General features: G+C 43.6%; 1 protein-coding gene across 4 annotated transcripts in view; it reads left to right on the forward strand.

Moving 5' to 3' along the window:
• The first annotated feature begins 3382 nt into the window (after nt 1-3382).
• LOC110536021 (anthrax toxin receptor 1) overlaps nt 3383-14489 on the forward strand; it is a 48344-nt gene continuing 37237 nt past the window's right edge. Inside the window, exons 1-2 of one of the 4 annotated variants that reach the window (XM_036935853.1) lie at nt 3383-3651; nt 4026-4205. In XM_036935853.1, coding sequence (XP_036791748.1) covers nt 4045-4205 — 161 coding nt within the window. In that variant the 5' untranslated portion in view covers nt 3383-3651; nt 4026-4044. The other 3 variants (XM_036935854.1, XR_005034682.1, XM_036935855.1) reach the window with 3 other exon arrangements.

The following is a 14489-nucleotide window of genomic DNA, read 5'->3' on the forward strand; positions in this document are numbered from 1 at the left end:
ACATCCTACCATACCTTTGTCTGTACATTATACCTTGAAACTATGTTATCGCCCCCAGAAATCTCATTTTACTCTCTGTTCCAGACGTTCTAGACGACCAATTCTTATTGCTTTTAGCCGTACCCTTATTCTACTCTGTTCCTCTGGCGATGTAGAGGTGAATCCAGGCCCTGCAGTGCCTAGCTCCACTCCTATTCCCCAGGCGCTCTCTTTTGATGACTTCTGTAACCGTAATAGCCTTGGTTTCATGCATGTTAACATTAGAAGCCTCCTCCCTAAGTTTGTTTTATTCACTGCTTTAGCACACTCTGCCAACCCGGATGTTCTAGCTGTGTCTGAATCCTGGCTTAGGAAGACCACCAAAAATTCTGAAATTTTCATCCCAAACTACAACATTTTCAGACAAGATAGAACTGCCAAAGGGGGCGGTGTTGCAATCTACTGCAAAGATAGCCTGCAGAGTTCTGTCCTACTATCCAGGTCTGTACCCAAACAATTTGAACTTCTACTTTTAAAAATCCACCTCTCTAAAAACAAGTCTCTCACCGTTGCCACCTGCTATAGACCACCCTCTGCCCCCAGCTGTGCTCTGGACACCATATGTGAACTGATTTCCCCCCATCTATCTTCAGAGCTCGTGCTGCTAGGCGACCTAAACTGGAACATGCTTAACACCCCAGCCGTCCTACTATCTAAGCTTGATGCCCTCAATCTCAGACAAATTATCAATGAACCTACCAGGTACCTCTCCAAAGCCTTATACACGGGCACCCTCATAGATATCATCCTAACCAACTTGCCCTCTAAATACACCTCTGCTGTCTTCAACCAAGATCTCAGCGATCACTGCCTCATTGCCTGCATCCGTAATGGGTCAGCGGTCAAACGACCTCCATTCATCACTGTCAAACGCTCCCTGAAACACTTCAGCGAGCAGGCCTTTCTAATCGACCTGGCCGGGGTATCCTGGAAGGATATTGATCTCATCCCGTCAGTAGAGGATGCCTGGTTATTTTTTTTAAATGCCTTCCTAACCATCTTAAATAAGCATGCCCCATTCAAGAAATTTAGAACCAGGAACAGATATAGCCCTTGGTTCTCCCCAGACCTGACTGCCCTTAACCAACACAAACATCCTATGGCGTTCTGCAGTAGCATCGAACAGCCCCCGTGATATGCAGCTGTTCAGGGAAGCTAGAAACCATTATACACAGTTAGAAAAGCCAAGGCTAGCTTTTTCAAGCAGACATTTGCTTCCTGCAACACTAACTCAAATAAGTTCTGGGACACTGTAAAGTCCATGGAGAATAAGAACACCTCCTCCCAGCTGCCCACTGCACTGAAGATAGGAAACACTGTCACCACTGATAAATCCACTATAATTGAGAATTTCAATAAGCATTTTTGTACTGCTGGCCATGCTTTCCACCTGGCTACTCCTACCCCGGTCAACAGCACTGCACCCCCCACAGCAACTCGCCCAAGCCTTCCCCATTTCTCCTTCTCCCAAATCCAGTCAGCTGATGTAATGAAAGAACTGCAAAATCTGGACCCCTACAAATCAGCCGGGCTAGATAATCTGGACCCTCTCTTTCTAAAATTATCTGCCGAAATTGTTGCCACCCCTATTACTAGCCTGTTCAACCTCTCTTTCGTGTCGTCTGAGATTCCCAAAGATTGGAAAGCAGCTGCATCCCCCTCTTCAAAGGGGGGGACACTCTTGACCCAAACTGCTACAGACCTATATCTATCCTACCCTGCCTTTCTAAGGTCTTCGAAAGCCAAGTCAACAAACAGATTACCGACCATTTCGAATCTCACCATACCTTCTCTGCTATGCAATCTGGTTTCAGAGCTGGTCATGGGTGCACCTCAGCCACGCTCAAGGTCCTAAACGATATCTTAACCGCCATCGATAAGAAACATTACTGTGCAGCCGTACTCATTGATCTGGCCAAGGCTTTCGACTCTGTCAATCACAGCATCCTCATCGGCAGACTCGACAGCCTTGGTTTCTCAAATGATTGCCTCGCCTGGTTCACCAACTACTTCTCTGATAGAGTTCAGTGTGTAAAATCGGAGGGTCTGTTGTCCGGACCTCTGGCAGTCTCTATGGGGGTGCCACAGGGTTCAATTCTTGGACCGACTCTCTTCTCTGTATACATCAATGATGTCGCTCTTGCTGAGTCTCTGATCCACCTCTACGTAGACGACACCATTCTGTATACTTCTGGCCCTTCTTTGGACACTGTGTTAACAACCCTCCAGGCAAGCTTCAATGTCATACAACTCTCCTTCCGTGGCCTCCAATTGCTCTTAAATACAAGTAAAACTAAATGCATGCTCTTCAACCGATCGCTGCCCGCACCTGCCCACCTGTCCAACATCACTACTCTGGACAGCTCTGACTTAGAATACGTGGACAACTACAAATACATAGGTGTCTGGTTAGACTGTAAACTCTCCTTCCAGACCCACATCAAACATCTCCAATCCAAAGTTAAATCAAGAATCAGCTTCCTATTTCGCAACAAAGCATCCTTCACTCATGCTGCCAAACATACCCTTGTAAAACTGACCATCCTACCAATCCTCAACTTTGGCGATGTCATTTACAAAATAGCCTCCAATACCCTACTCAACAAATTGGATGCAGTCTATCACAGTGCAATCCGTTATGTCACCAAAGCCCCATATACTACCCACCATTGCGACCTGTACGCTCTCGTTGGCTGGCCCTCGCTTCATACTCGTCGCCAAACCCACTGGCTCCATGTCATCTACAAGACCCTGCTAGGTAAAGTCCCCACTTATCTCAGCTCGCTGGTCACCATAGCATCACGCACCTGTAGCACGCGCTCCAGCAGGTATATCTCTCTGGTCACCCCCAAAACCAATTATTTATTTGGCCTCCTCTCCTTCCAGTTCTCTGCTGCCAATGACTGGAACGAACTACAAAAATCTCTGAAACTGGAAACACTTATCTCCCTCACTAGCTTTAAGCACCAACTGTCAGAGCAGCTCACAGATTACTGCACCTGTACATAGCCCACCTATAATTTAGCCCAAACAACTACCTCTTTCCCTACCATTTATTTTATTTATTTATTTATTTTGCTCCTTTGCACCCCATTATTTTTATTTCTACTTTGCACATTCTTCCACTGCAAATCTACCATTCCAGTGTTTTACTTGCTATATTGTATTTACTTTTCCACCATGGCCTTTTTTTTTTTGCCTTTACCTCCCTTATCTCACCTCATTTGCTCACATCGTATATAGACTTGTTTATACTGTATTATTGACTGTATGTTTGTTTTACTCCATGTGTAACTCTGTGTCGTTGTATGTGTCAAACAGCTTTGTTTTATCTTGGCCAGGTCGCAATTGTAAATAAGAACTTGTTCTCAACTTGCCTACCTGGTTAAAAAAAGGTTAAATGAAATTTAAAAAAACATGAATTGTATGTACGCATGGTTGATAAAGGAGGCCCCAGATAAGCTCCTGAATAAGAACATTGTCACCACCGATTGTAACCAGTAGATGGCAGTAGAAGTGGAGTTTGTCTCTCTCACTTGTTTTAATTCCCTCTTCAACCACGTGAAAAAAATGAAAAAGAAAGTCAGAGTTTTGGAAAGGGACTGACTGACTGTAAGTTAGACACAATTACATCGTTTTCTGTGGAGCTGCCTGGAATGCACTTACTTTGTAGCTATTTTCTTACTGTTGGGAAGTAGGACAAAGGAAGACCAGGAGTTTGCTGTTATGTGGCTCAGTGCATGTAGCCTGTGCTTGCTTGTCTCTCACCCAGTTATTAGAGCTTCCTGACTCAGTTGAGACGGACTAGATTCATAGCATCAGTGCATTCTCTGCCTTCCACTGCACCCTTTCAGATAACTTATTTTCAATGCTGAAGAATACTGGATCAATATACAGAAATAAGGAACAGTTTTTTTGTACAAAGGAAAGGTTTTTCATCCATCTGTTTTCCAAAGTGGTTTTATTCTTCCTTTTATGTGAAATAGGCTCCTCCAAACTGGAATAATGTCTTTATATGGGTGCAGAGGCTCCTGGTTACCAGTGCTGCTTGGTGTTGTGAGTGTGCTGGTGGTGCTGACAGCTGGTAATGCTGGGCACAACCAGGACAGGGGGGAGACTGGACCATCCTGCTTCGGGAGCTTTGACCTCTACTTTGTCCTGGACAAGTGAGTTTGTCATTCATCATTCTCTTTCCACCTTATCTCTCCACTGCTTGTCATACACTATTGGGGGCAGAGTTCATAACTGTGTGTACTATCAGTTGGTGAGAGAGAGACTCAAATATCACATTCATTTGTACATATTCACTGTATAACATCAGTGGTCACCAACCGGTCGATCTTCAAGACAATACACCCATGTGTAACTCTGTGTTGTTTTTGTCGCACTGCTTTGCTTTATCTTGGCCAGGTCGCAGTTGTCAATGAAAACTTGTTCTCAACTGGCCTACCTGGTTAAATAAAGGTGAAATAAAAATAAATTAAAACGTTCCTAGTTGACCACCAAACATTTCTGTAGAAAAGCCAACGATACAGGTTTGCTCTTTTTTTGTGTGTTGCGCTGTTGGTGGAAGGTGTACTTGATTCAGAAGCCCTGCACACCAGGTAGGCATAGAGTACCACAGTATGAGTCATAATACCCATAAAACCTAGCGGTCAAACAGGGAAATGGTTCCAATAATTTTTCCCACAGAGGATTTTAGAAACACTTAAAATAAGGCCTGTGTTTCATGTAGGCTTACCCTGGCATGACGTTTTGATAAGCGTGTAAGTCTCTCTAGAACAATGTGACCGTGAGAGGCTGAGACTAATGCTGTGTTCAACTGGAAACCTCATACTTCCGACATCTGACTGGGGAAAATCATTTTGAACAGTCATCCAACTCGGAATTCCAAGTCGGAAACTCGGGCATCTTTCTAGAACTCCGACTTCACTACCTGAAGATCACTGACGTCATGATTTGTCCTGGTTCCCAGTTGCCTTGAAAGCACTATGACAGATGCAGGTACCATTAATCCAGTAAAATAAAACAGCAAATTATTTACATTTATGCTCAGCTGTGCCTTGCAAGTGCTACACCTGATCTAATTTATCAAAGCTCGAGTTTTGAAATATAATATGGTCTGAGAAGAACAATATTGCCAGGCCAGGTATATAGCCAATATGCTGTGATAATGTATTAGGCCTACTGCACAAATCAAAATCTTTATAGAACTGTTTTTATTAGGTTAATGTTAAATGTTTAAAATATAAAATAAAAATCATAATCTGAGTGGTACATATTGACTTGCATTTTGACTGAGAAAGTGATCTTGAGTCAAAGGTTGGTGACCACTGGTGTACATGAATCTTGGCAAAGTTTGTTGCTGTTTGGTCACGTTTCTGTGTGTCAAACAAAAACACCCTAATTATAGGTTGACAATAGAGCCTCCCACAATGCAATCTATGGCTGCAGGATGAAGTTGGTAAAGAGCAACTGCAGAAACTTTCAGTCGACTGCAGTCAAAATGACATTTGATCACGTGGTTTTTGTAAAGTTTATGCAGTAGTCATGTAGGCGCAAAACGGACAATTTTATCCCCATAATGTAGCACACTTTGGAAGGCTTGAGAGAAGTAATCCAAATGTTGTCATACTTGGCAGGACCAGGATACAGCATTGGGGCCCCGGGACACCGAGGGGGGGGGCAGCTAACTTACAGCATTTGTCATGAGGCTAAGATAAAATGTTGCAGTTTTAAGCTAATTTGCTGCAATTATACACTTTTTGTCATGGGGCAGAGATTTTGTTGTTGTTGCTGTTTTATAGCTCATCTCATGCTTTTGTTGACATTTTGCCATGAGGCTGAGAGACATCTTTGCAGTTTTAAAACTAATTTATTGCTATTCAACACACTTTACCATGTGGCTGAGAGAAAATGTTGCAGTTTTAAAGAACATTTGCTCAAATTCTACACATTTTGATATATGGGGGTCCCCCCAACATATTGTGTGGGGGTTTGGGATCCCAGGGCATGTGCCCTGCATGCCCGTTTAGTAATCAGGCCTTGATAGGTTGATGTTCAGGAATGTTATTGTTATTATCAAGACCTCTGGTGAAACCATTTCTATTTTGGCTTAGAATACGTGGACAACTACAAATACCTGGGTGTCTGGTTAGACTGTAAACTCTCCTTCCAGACTCACATTAAGCATCTCCAATCCAAAATTAAATCTAGAATCGGCTTCCTATATCGCAACAAAGCATCCTTCACTCATGCTGCCAAACACCCTCGTAAAACTGACCATCCTACCGATCCTCGACTTCGGGGATGTCCTCTATAAAATAGCCTCCAACACTCTACTCAACAAACTGGATGCAGTCTATCACAGTGCAATCCGTTTTGTCACCAAAGCCCCATACACTACCCACCATTGCGACTTGTATGCTCCCGTTGGCTGGCCCTCGCTTCATACTCGTCGCCAAACCCACTGGCTACAGGTTATCTACAAGTCTCTGCTAGGTAAAGCCCCGCCTTATCTCAGCTCACTGGTCACCATAGCAGCACCCACTCCAGCAGGTATATCTCACTGGTCACCCCCAAAGCCAATTCCTACTTTGGTCGTCTTTCCTTCCAGTTCTCTGCTGCCCATGACTGGAACGAATTGCAAAAATCTCTGAAGCTGGAGACTCACATCTCCCTCACTAGCTTTAAGCACCAGCTGTCAGAGCAGTTTACAGATCACTGCACCTGTACTTAGCCTATCTGTAAACAGCCCATCTATCTACCTACCTCATCCCCATACGGGTATTTATTTATTTATTTTGCTCCTTTGCACCCCAGTATCTCTTCCTGCACATTCATCTTCTGCACATCTACCATTCCAGTGTTTAATTGCTACATTGTAATTACTCCGCCACCATGGCCTATTAATTTCCTTAACTTACCTCATTTGCACTCACTGTATATATACTTTTTGTTTTCTTTTGTTCTACTGTATTATTGACTGTGTTTTGTTTATTCCATGTGTAACTCTGTGTTGTTGTTTGTGTCGAATTGCTACGCTTTATCTTGGCCAGGTCGCAGTTGCAAATGAGATATATATAACCTAATGTGGAAAGGACATATTTTTAGTTCCAACGTCTTTGAAAACCTGCATCTTACAAAACATATGTGGTATTTACTTCCCCTGAGGGGCATTGATCAAGCATTGGGACAATTCTGAAGATGTTATCCCCATAATGCAACACACTTTAGAAGGCGGTGACATGAGCCTCTTTAAAACTCTTCACAAAAGCAGTGCTTACATGTCCGCTGCTTTCTTGAGTTACATACAGTGAATTCTAAAAGTATTCAGACCACATTTTGTTACGTTACAGCCTTATTCTAAAATTGATGAGAAAATGTTTTATTTAATCCATCTACTCACAATATCCCATAACAACGAAGTGAAATAAACAGAAATACGTTATTTCCGTAAGTATTCAGACCCTTTGCTATGGAACTCGAAATTGAGCTCAGGTGCATCCTGTTTCCATTGATCATCCTTGAGATGTTACTACAACTTGATTGGCGTCCACCTGTGGTAAATTCAATTGACTGGACATGATTTGGAAAGGCACACACCTGTCTATATAAGGTCCCACAGTTGACCGTGCATATCAGAGCAAAAACCAAGCCATGAGGTTGAAGGAATTGTCAGTAGAGCTCCGAGACAGGATTGTGTCGATGCACAGAAGGGTACCAAAAAATGTCTGCAGCATTGCAGCTCCCCAAGAACACAGTGTTCTACTTCCATTGTTAAATGGAAGTAGTTTGGAACCACCAAGAGCTGGCCGCCTAGCAAAACTGAGCAATCAGGGCAGAAGGGCCTTGATTCAGGTGGTGACCAATAACCCGATGGTCACTCTGACAGAGCGCCACAATTCCTCTGTGGAGATGGGAGAACCTTCCAGAAGGACAACCATCTCTGCAGCACTCCACCAATCAGGCCTTTATGGTAGAGTTGCCAGACGGAAGCCACTCCTCAGTAAAAGGCGCATGACAGCCTGCTTTGAGTTTGCCAAAAGGCACCTAAAGGACTCAGACCATGAGAAACAAGATTCTCTGTTCTGATTGAACTCTTTGGCCTGAATGCCAAGCGTCACGTCTGGTGGACACCTGGCACCATCCCTATGGTGAGAGAGGGTGGTGGCAGCATCATGCTGTGGGGATGTTTTTCAGCGGCAGGGACTCGGAGACTAGTTGGGAAAGATGAATGGCGCAAAGTACAGAGAGATCCTTCATGAAAACCTTCTCCAGATCGCTCAGGACTTCAGACTGGGTTGAAGGTTCACCTTCCAATAGGACAACAACCCTAAGCACACAGCCAAGACAACGCAGGAGTGGCTTCAGGATAAGTCATTGATTGTCTTTGAGTGGCCCAGCCTGAGCCCGGACTTGAACCCGATCAAACATCTCTGGAGAGACCTGGAAATAGCTGTGCAGTGATGATCCCCATCCAACCTGACAGAGCTTGAGAGGATCTGCAGAGAAGAATGGGAGAAACTCCCCAAAAGCAGGTGTGCCAAGCTTGTAGGCTGTAATCGGTGCCAACGGTGCTTCAACAAAGTACTGAGTAAATGGTCTGAATACTTATGGAAATGTGATATTTCATTTTTTAAAATAAATTTGCCAAAAATTGTAAACTGTTTTTGTTTTTTATCATGAGGTATTGTGTGTAGATTGATGGGGGGAAACTATTTAATCCAGTTCAGAATTAGGCTGGCACAAAATGTGGAACAAGTCAAGGGGTCTGAATACTTTACAAATGAACTGTAGATTTCCAAACCCGTGTTTATCTCTGTGTGACTAACATGTGGACAAATCAATCCTGCGTGCAACTAACTAGCTTGCTGATTCTTGCATGTTTTCATTTTCACTCAGCCATGTTGTTGGCATTGGACTGTTTCAGACTGGTACCGTCTGTTTCATGGAGCTGCCCCAGTTTTTAGCATTTCAACCACAACCAATAATATCTCATTTATGCCACCCTATGATATTCTCAGATGTATTTATACTGTAGGTAGCCTTTCTCTGTCACTTCCGCACTAGTTCTCCTTATTGTTAGTTCACCCAAATTCCTTCCTTATCCTCCATCAAAAGGGCCTAATTATTGTGAGCAAAGGCAAATCAAATCAGTTTGAGTCATATGCACAGGGTCGCAGATGTAATTGCAGGGTACAGCGAAATTCTTATGCTCCAACAATGCAGGTCAGAGAAGTGAGTGAAACAATAATACTAAGTAAAATAATAGAAAAAGGCATGTGTGTATGTATCTCTATCCAGGCTATATCACATCCGGTTGTGATTGGGAGTCCCATAGGGCGGCGCACAATTGGCCCAGCGTTGTCCAGGTTTGGTCGGGATAGGCAGTCGTTGTAAATACGAATTTGTTCTTAACTGACTTGCCTAGTTAAATAAAGGTAAAAAGTAAAGTGTTGGTGCCATGTTTCATAAGCTGAAGTAAAAGATTCCAGATGTTTTCCAGATGCACAAAAGCTTATTTTTCTCCAATGTTGTGCAAAAATGTGTTTGCATCCCTGTTAGTGAGCATTTGTCCTTTTCCAAGATAATCCATCCCCCTGACAGGTGTGGCATATCAAGGGCCGATTAAACAGCATGATCATTACACAGGTGCACCTTGTGCCGGGGACAATAAAAGGCCACTCAAATGTGCAGTTTTGTCACACAGCACAATGCCACAGTTTTGAGGGAGCGTGCAATTGGCATGCTAACTGCAGGAATGTCCACCAGAGCTGTTGCCAGATAATTGAATGTTCCTTTCTCTACCATAAGCCACCTCCAAAGACATTTTAGAGAATTTGGCAGTGCGTCCAACCGGCCTCACAACAGCAACCACGTGTAACCACGCCAGCCCAGGACCTCCACATCTGGCTCCTTCACCAGCCACCCGGACAGCTGATGAAACCCCAGTGGGCTCTCCCAGGCCTACCCATGGCTGCGCTCCTGCCCAGTCATGTGAAATCTGTAGGTTAGGGCCTAATGAAGTCATTTAGATTGACTGATTTGCTTATATGAACTGTAACGCAGTCTAATCTTGAAATTGTTGCATTTTACATTTTTGTTTAGTGTGTGTGTATTTATTTATAACTAGTTTTAAGTTCTATACAGTTGTTGCAGTTAAGTGGCAACTTGTGTAAATAAGGCTATTTGTCCATAGTGTGAGATTTACAAGGATAAATGTCCATTAGGGGGTAAGGGGGGGGGGGGGGGGGTAGAAGCTATTGGGCAGTTTATTTCTACCATAATGCTCCTATATTGTCTGTGTGATGAAAGCGGTGAGAACAGGCTGTGGCTGAGGTCCCTGATGATTTTCTTGATCTTCCTGCGACACCTGGTGTTGTAGGTGTCCAGGAGGGCAGATGGTGTGCGGCATCTGTAGAACCTTGTGGTCAGGAGTCATACCAGGCTGATGCAGCCCAACAGTGCGATCTCGATGGTGCACCTGTCCAACACTGTGAGGGCCCTCGGGAACAGGCCAAATTTCATAAACCTCCTGCTTTCTTCACCACAGCGTCTTTGTGGTTTGACCATTTCAGCTCCTCTGAGATGTGGACACAGAGAAACTTTAAAAGTTTCTGACCGTCTCCACGGCAGCCCCGTTGATGGGGGTGTGCCTAGCTTGGTTCCTCCTGAAGTCCACAATCGGCTCCTTTGATTTGCTTACTTTGAGGGAGAAGTTGTTTACCTTGAGCCACGCCATCAGAGTGCCTACCTCATCTCTGTAGGCCCTCTCGTCGTTGTTGCTACTACTGTCGTGTCATCAGCGATTTTGATGGAATTGGAACTGTACCCCCGTGTTGAGGGTCAGTGTGGAGGAGGTGATGTTACCTACCTTCACCACCTGGGGGTGGCCGTCAGGAAGTTCAGGACCCAGTTCTATATGGAGGAGTTAAGTCCCAGGGCCGAGAGCTTTGTGGTGAGCTTAGAGAGTACTATGGTATTGAAGACCAAGCTGTAGTCGATTTCAAGCATCTTCACTTGTGCATTCCCTTTTTCCAGGTGGGTGAGGGCAGTGGATCTTTTGGGGCATACCTAATAGGGTAAAATAGAGCCTCTTCTGGTTTCAATATATATTGCTACCCTCTGAACTCCCATACTTTCAAATGACAACACTCATTATTGCCTGCATGATTATTTGTCTAATGTGGGTGAGCAGGCTTCAGCCTCTATCATTTGAGTCTGCCTTTTCCTCTCCTCCATTGTTTAGTCTCTTACTCGTGGATGAAGATTGGTTTTTTCTCCTTTTGCCCTACATCAGAATGCCAACTCCAGGCAGACATTTCTGTGGTGGCATAACATTTTAGCTAAGTGGAAATTCAGGTAGACATCTCGAATTGTAAGATTCAAAAGACTGATGTAGGGAGTATGATGAACATACTGCTGTGTGTGCGCACAATGTTTTGCTAACAGAAAATGCATAAAAAAAAGGAGAATGTTAGACACCAGGAGGTTGGTGGCCCCTTAATTGGGGAGGGCGGGCTCGTGGTAATGGCTGGAGTGGAATAGGTGGAATGCTATCAAATACATCAAACACATTCCATTTGCTCCGTTCCAGCCATTATTTTGAACTGTCTCCTCTGATTCTGCATTATATGTAGTATTTTATTTTTTATTAGGATCTCCATTCGCTGATGTGGAAGTGTTCCATGTGGTCATTCATGGGTCTATGTAGTCATTCTCTGGCTGCTTTCCTCTACCTCTCTTTGACTGAACTGATATCCCTTTTTACCATAACTGTCCTTCTGTATTCTCTGTCTGATCATCACTACTCTCTGTATCAACTCCTCTGTGTGTCTGCAGAACCCTTTCTCCATTAGGTCCAGATGTTCCAATGTTTCAGCCTTTTGGCTGCGCTGTCTGTGCTGAGACTCGTATCCTGGTAACAGTGGATAAAGAGGTGTTTTGAGAAATGCTCTGAGTGGGAGAAAGAAGAGGACAGTGAAGTAAGAGGATGGGAGTAAAGACAGGAATTAAAAGAATGACACACAGAAAGAAAGACGAAGTCATATGGCCGGTCAACCTACTGTCAACAACATTTAATTGTAAGAAACCATTATCAAGGTTAGAGTTCAGTGATTTTTGAACTGTTGAAAAGTGACAGCCCAAGTATAAATACCGTAAAGTACATACACTCATGAGTAAAAAAAAAATGTTTTGAGCAAAATAGTGTTTAAAAAATATATTTTTTTAGACACAACTGAAAACTTCAAGGAGTAGGGCATTCAATGAGTTGGTCTGATGGGTAGTTGTGGTGTCATCGGTCTCCCCCTCCATTGAGGAGCAAAAGAGGACAGACCCACCCCCCTACTTGTGATGTCATGACTTACCTGGACCACCTATTGAGATGTGCCTTTTGTTAACTAAATCAGGTGTTAAATGAGGCGAGAAGGAGACTGGAGTGAGTTAAGAAAACATAATCATCAAATAAGGACAAGGAGATTTAAACCACAAAAATCTGTAATGAATCGGTCAGCTATGCATACGTAGTGATGTTGAATACGGTACTACAGCCCCGTTAGACTGGCCTAATTCAAATACATAACTTAGGCATAATGACTGATAATTTACCTGACTCTAGTAACACATAATGGCTGATCATTTACTTGACTCCAATAAGACGGAGATCATTACTGGGGCTGCATTATAAACACATTGACAGTAATCTGAGAAGAAGGATTTCACTGATCTGCATCAGCATGAGATCATTGGTGCAGTCCAAAGATGGCAACTATCTAATCAATCAGAGTTATAGGCTACGTTGTTGCTTCCAACCAAGGTGTTTGCGTGTTCTAATAGAATGGGTGCTTCCGAAGCAATACCCTCCTTTTCAGGAAAGAAGAGGCATACAGGAGTGTTGCCACAGTACACACCGGCAGGGAAAGACTACATTCAGCCAAGATTAATATATCGTCGAACTGTAATGGTTGGATGGGATAAAATAAAAATAAAAATGTATTTCACCTTTATTTAACCAGGTAGGCCAGTTGAGAACAAGTTCTCATTTACAACTGCGACCTGGCCAAGATAAAGCAAAACAGTGCAACACAAACAACAACACAGAGTTACATATGGAATAAACAAACGTACAGTCAATAACACAATAGGAATCTATATACAGTGTTTGCAAATGAGGTGAGATTAGGGAGGTAAGGCAATAAATAGGCCGTAGTGGCGAAGTAATTACAATTTAGCAATTAAACACTGGAGTGATAAATGACTTCAGGAAAAAGCAGAGGGAACACCCCCCTATCCACTTCGATGGAACAGTAGTGGAGAGGGTAGTAAGTTTTAAGTTCCTCGGCGTACCCATCACAGACAAACTGAATTGGTCCACCCACACAGACAGCATCGTGAAGAAGGCGCAGCAGCGCCTCTTCAACCTCAGGAGGCTGAAGAAATTCGGCTTGTCACCAAAAGCACTCACAAACTTCTACAGATGCACAATCGAGAGCATCCTGTCGGGCTGTATCACCGCCTGGTACGGCAACTGCTCCGCCCACAACCGTAAGGCTCTCCAGAGGGTAGTGAGGTCTGCACAACGCATCACCGGGGGCAAACTACCTGCCCTCCAGGACACCTACACCACCCGATGTCACAGGAAGGCCATAAAGATCATCAAGGACAACAACCACCCGAGCCACTGTCTGTTTACCCCGCTATCATCCAGAAGGCAAGGTCAGTACAGGTGCATCAAAGCTGGGACCGAGAGACTGAAAAACAGCTTCTATCTCAAGGCCATCAGACTGTTAAACAGCCACCACTAACATTGAGTGGCTGCTGCCAACACACTGACTCAACTCCAGCCACTTTAATAATGGGAATTGATGGGAAATGATGTAAAATATAGCACTAGCCACTTTAAACAATGCTACCTAATATAATGTTAACATACCCTACATTACTCATCTCATATGTATACGTATATACTGTACTCTATATCATCTACTGCATCTTGCCTATGACGCTCTGTACCATCACTCATTCATATATCTTTATGTACATATTCTTTATCCCCTTACACTTGTGTGTATAAGGTAGTAGTTTTGGAATTGTTAGCTAGATTACTTGTTGATTATTACTGCATTGTCGGAACTAGAAGCACAAGCATTTCGCTACACTCGCATTAACATCTGCTAACCATGTGTATGTGACAAATAAGATTTGATTTGATTTGCTATGGTGACCAGTGAGCTGAGATAAGGCAGGTCTTTACCTAGCAAAGACTTATAGATGAGGTGGAGCCAGTGGGTTTGGCGACGAAAATGAAGTGAGGGCCAGCCAACGAGAGCATACAGGTCGCAGTGGTGGGTAGTAAATGGGGCTTTGGTGACAAAACGTATGGCACTGTGATAGACTGCATCCAGTTTGCTGAGTATTGGAAGCTATTTTGTAGATGACATCGCCGA

This window comes from Oncorhynchus mykiss, chromosome 11 (assembly GCF_013265735.2).
Source record: "Oncorhynchus mykiss isolate Arlee chromosome 11, USDA_OmykA_1.1, whole genome shotgun sequence".
NCBI classification, from domain to species: domain Eukaryota; kingdom Metazoa; phylum Chordata; class Actinopteri; order Salmoniformes; family Salmonidae; genus Oncorhynchus; species Oncorhynchus mykiss.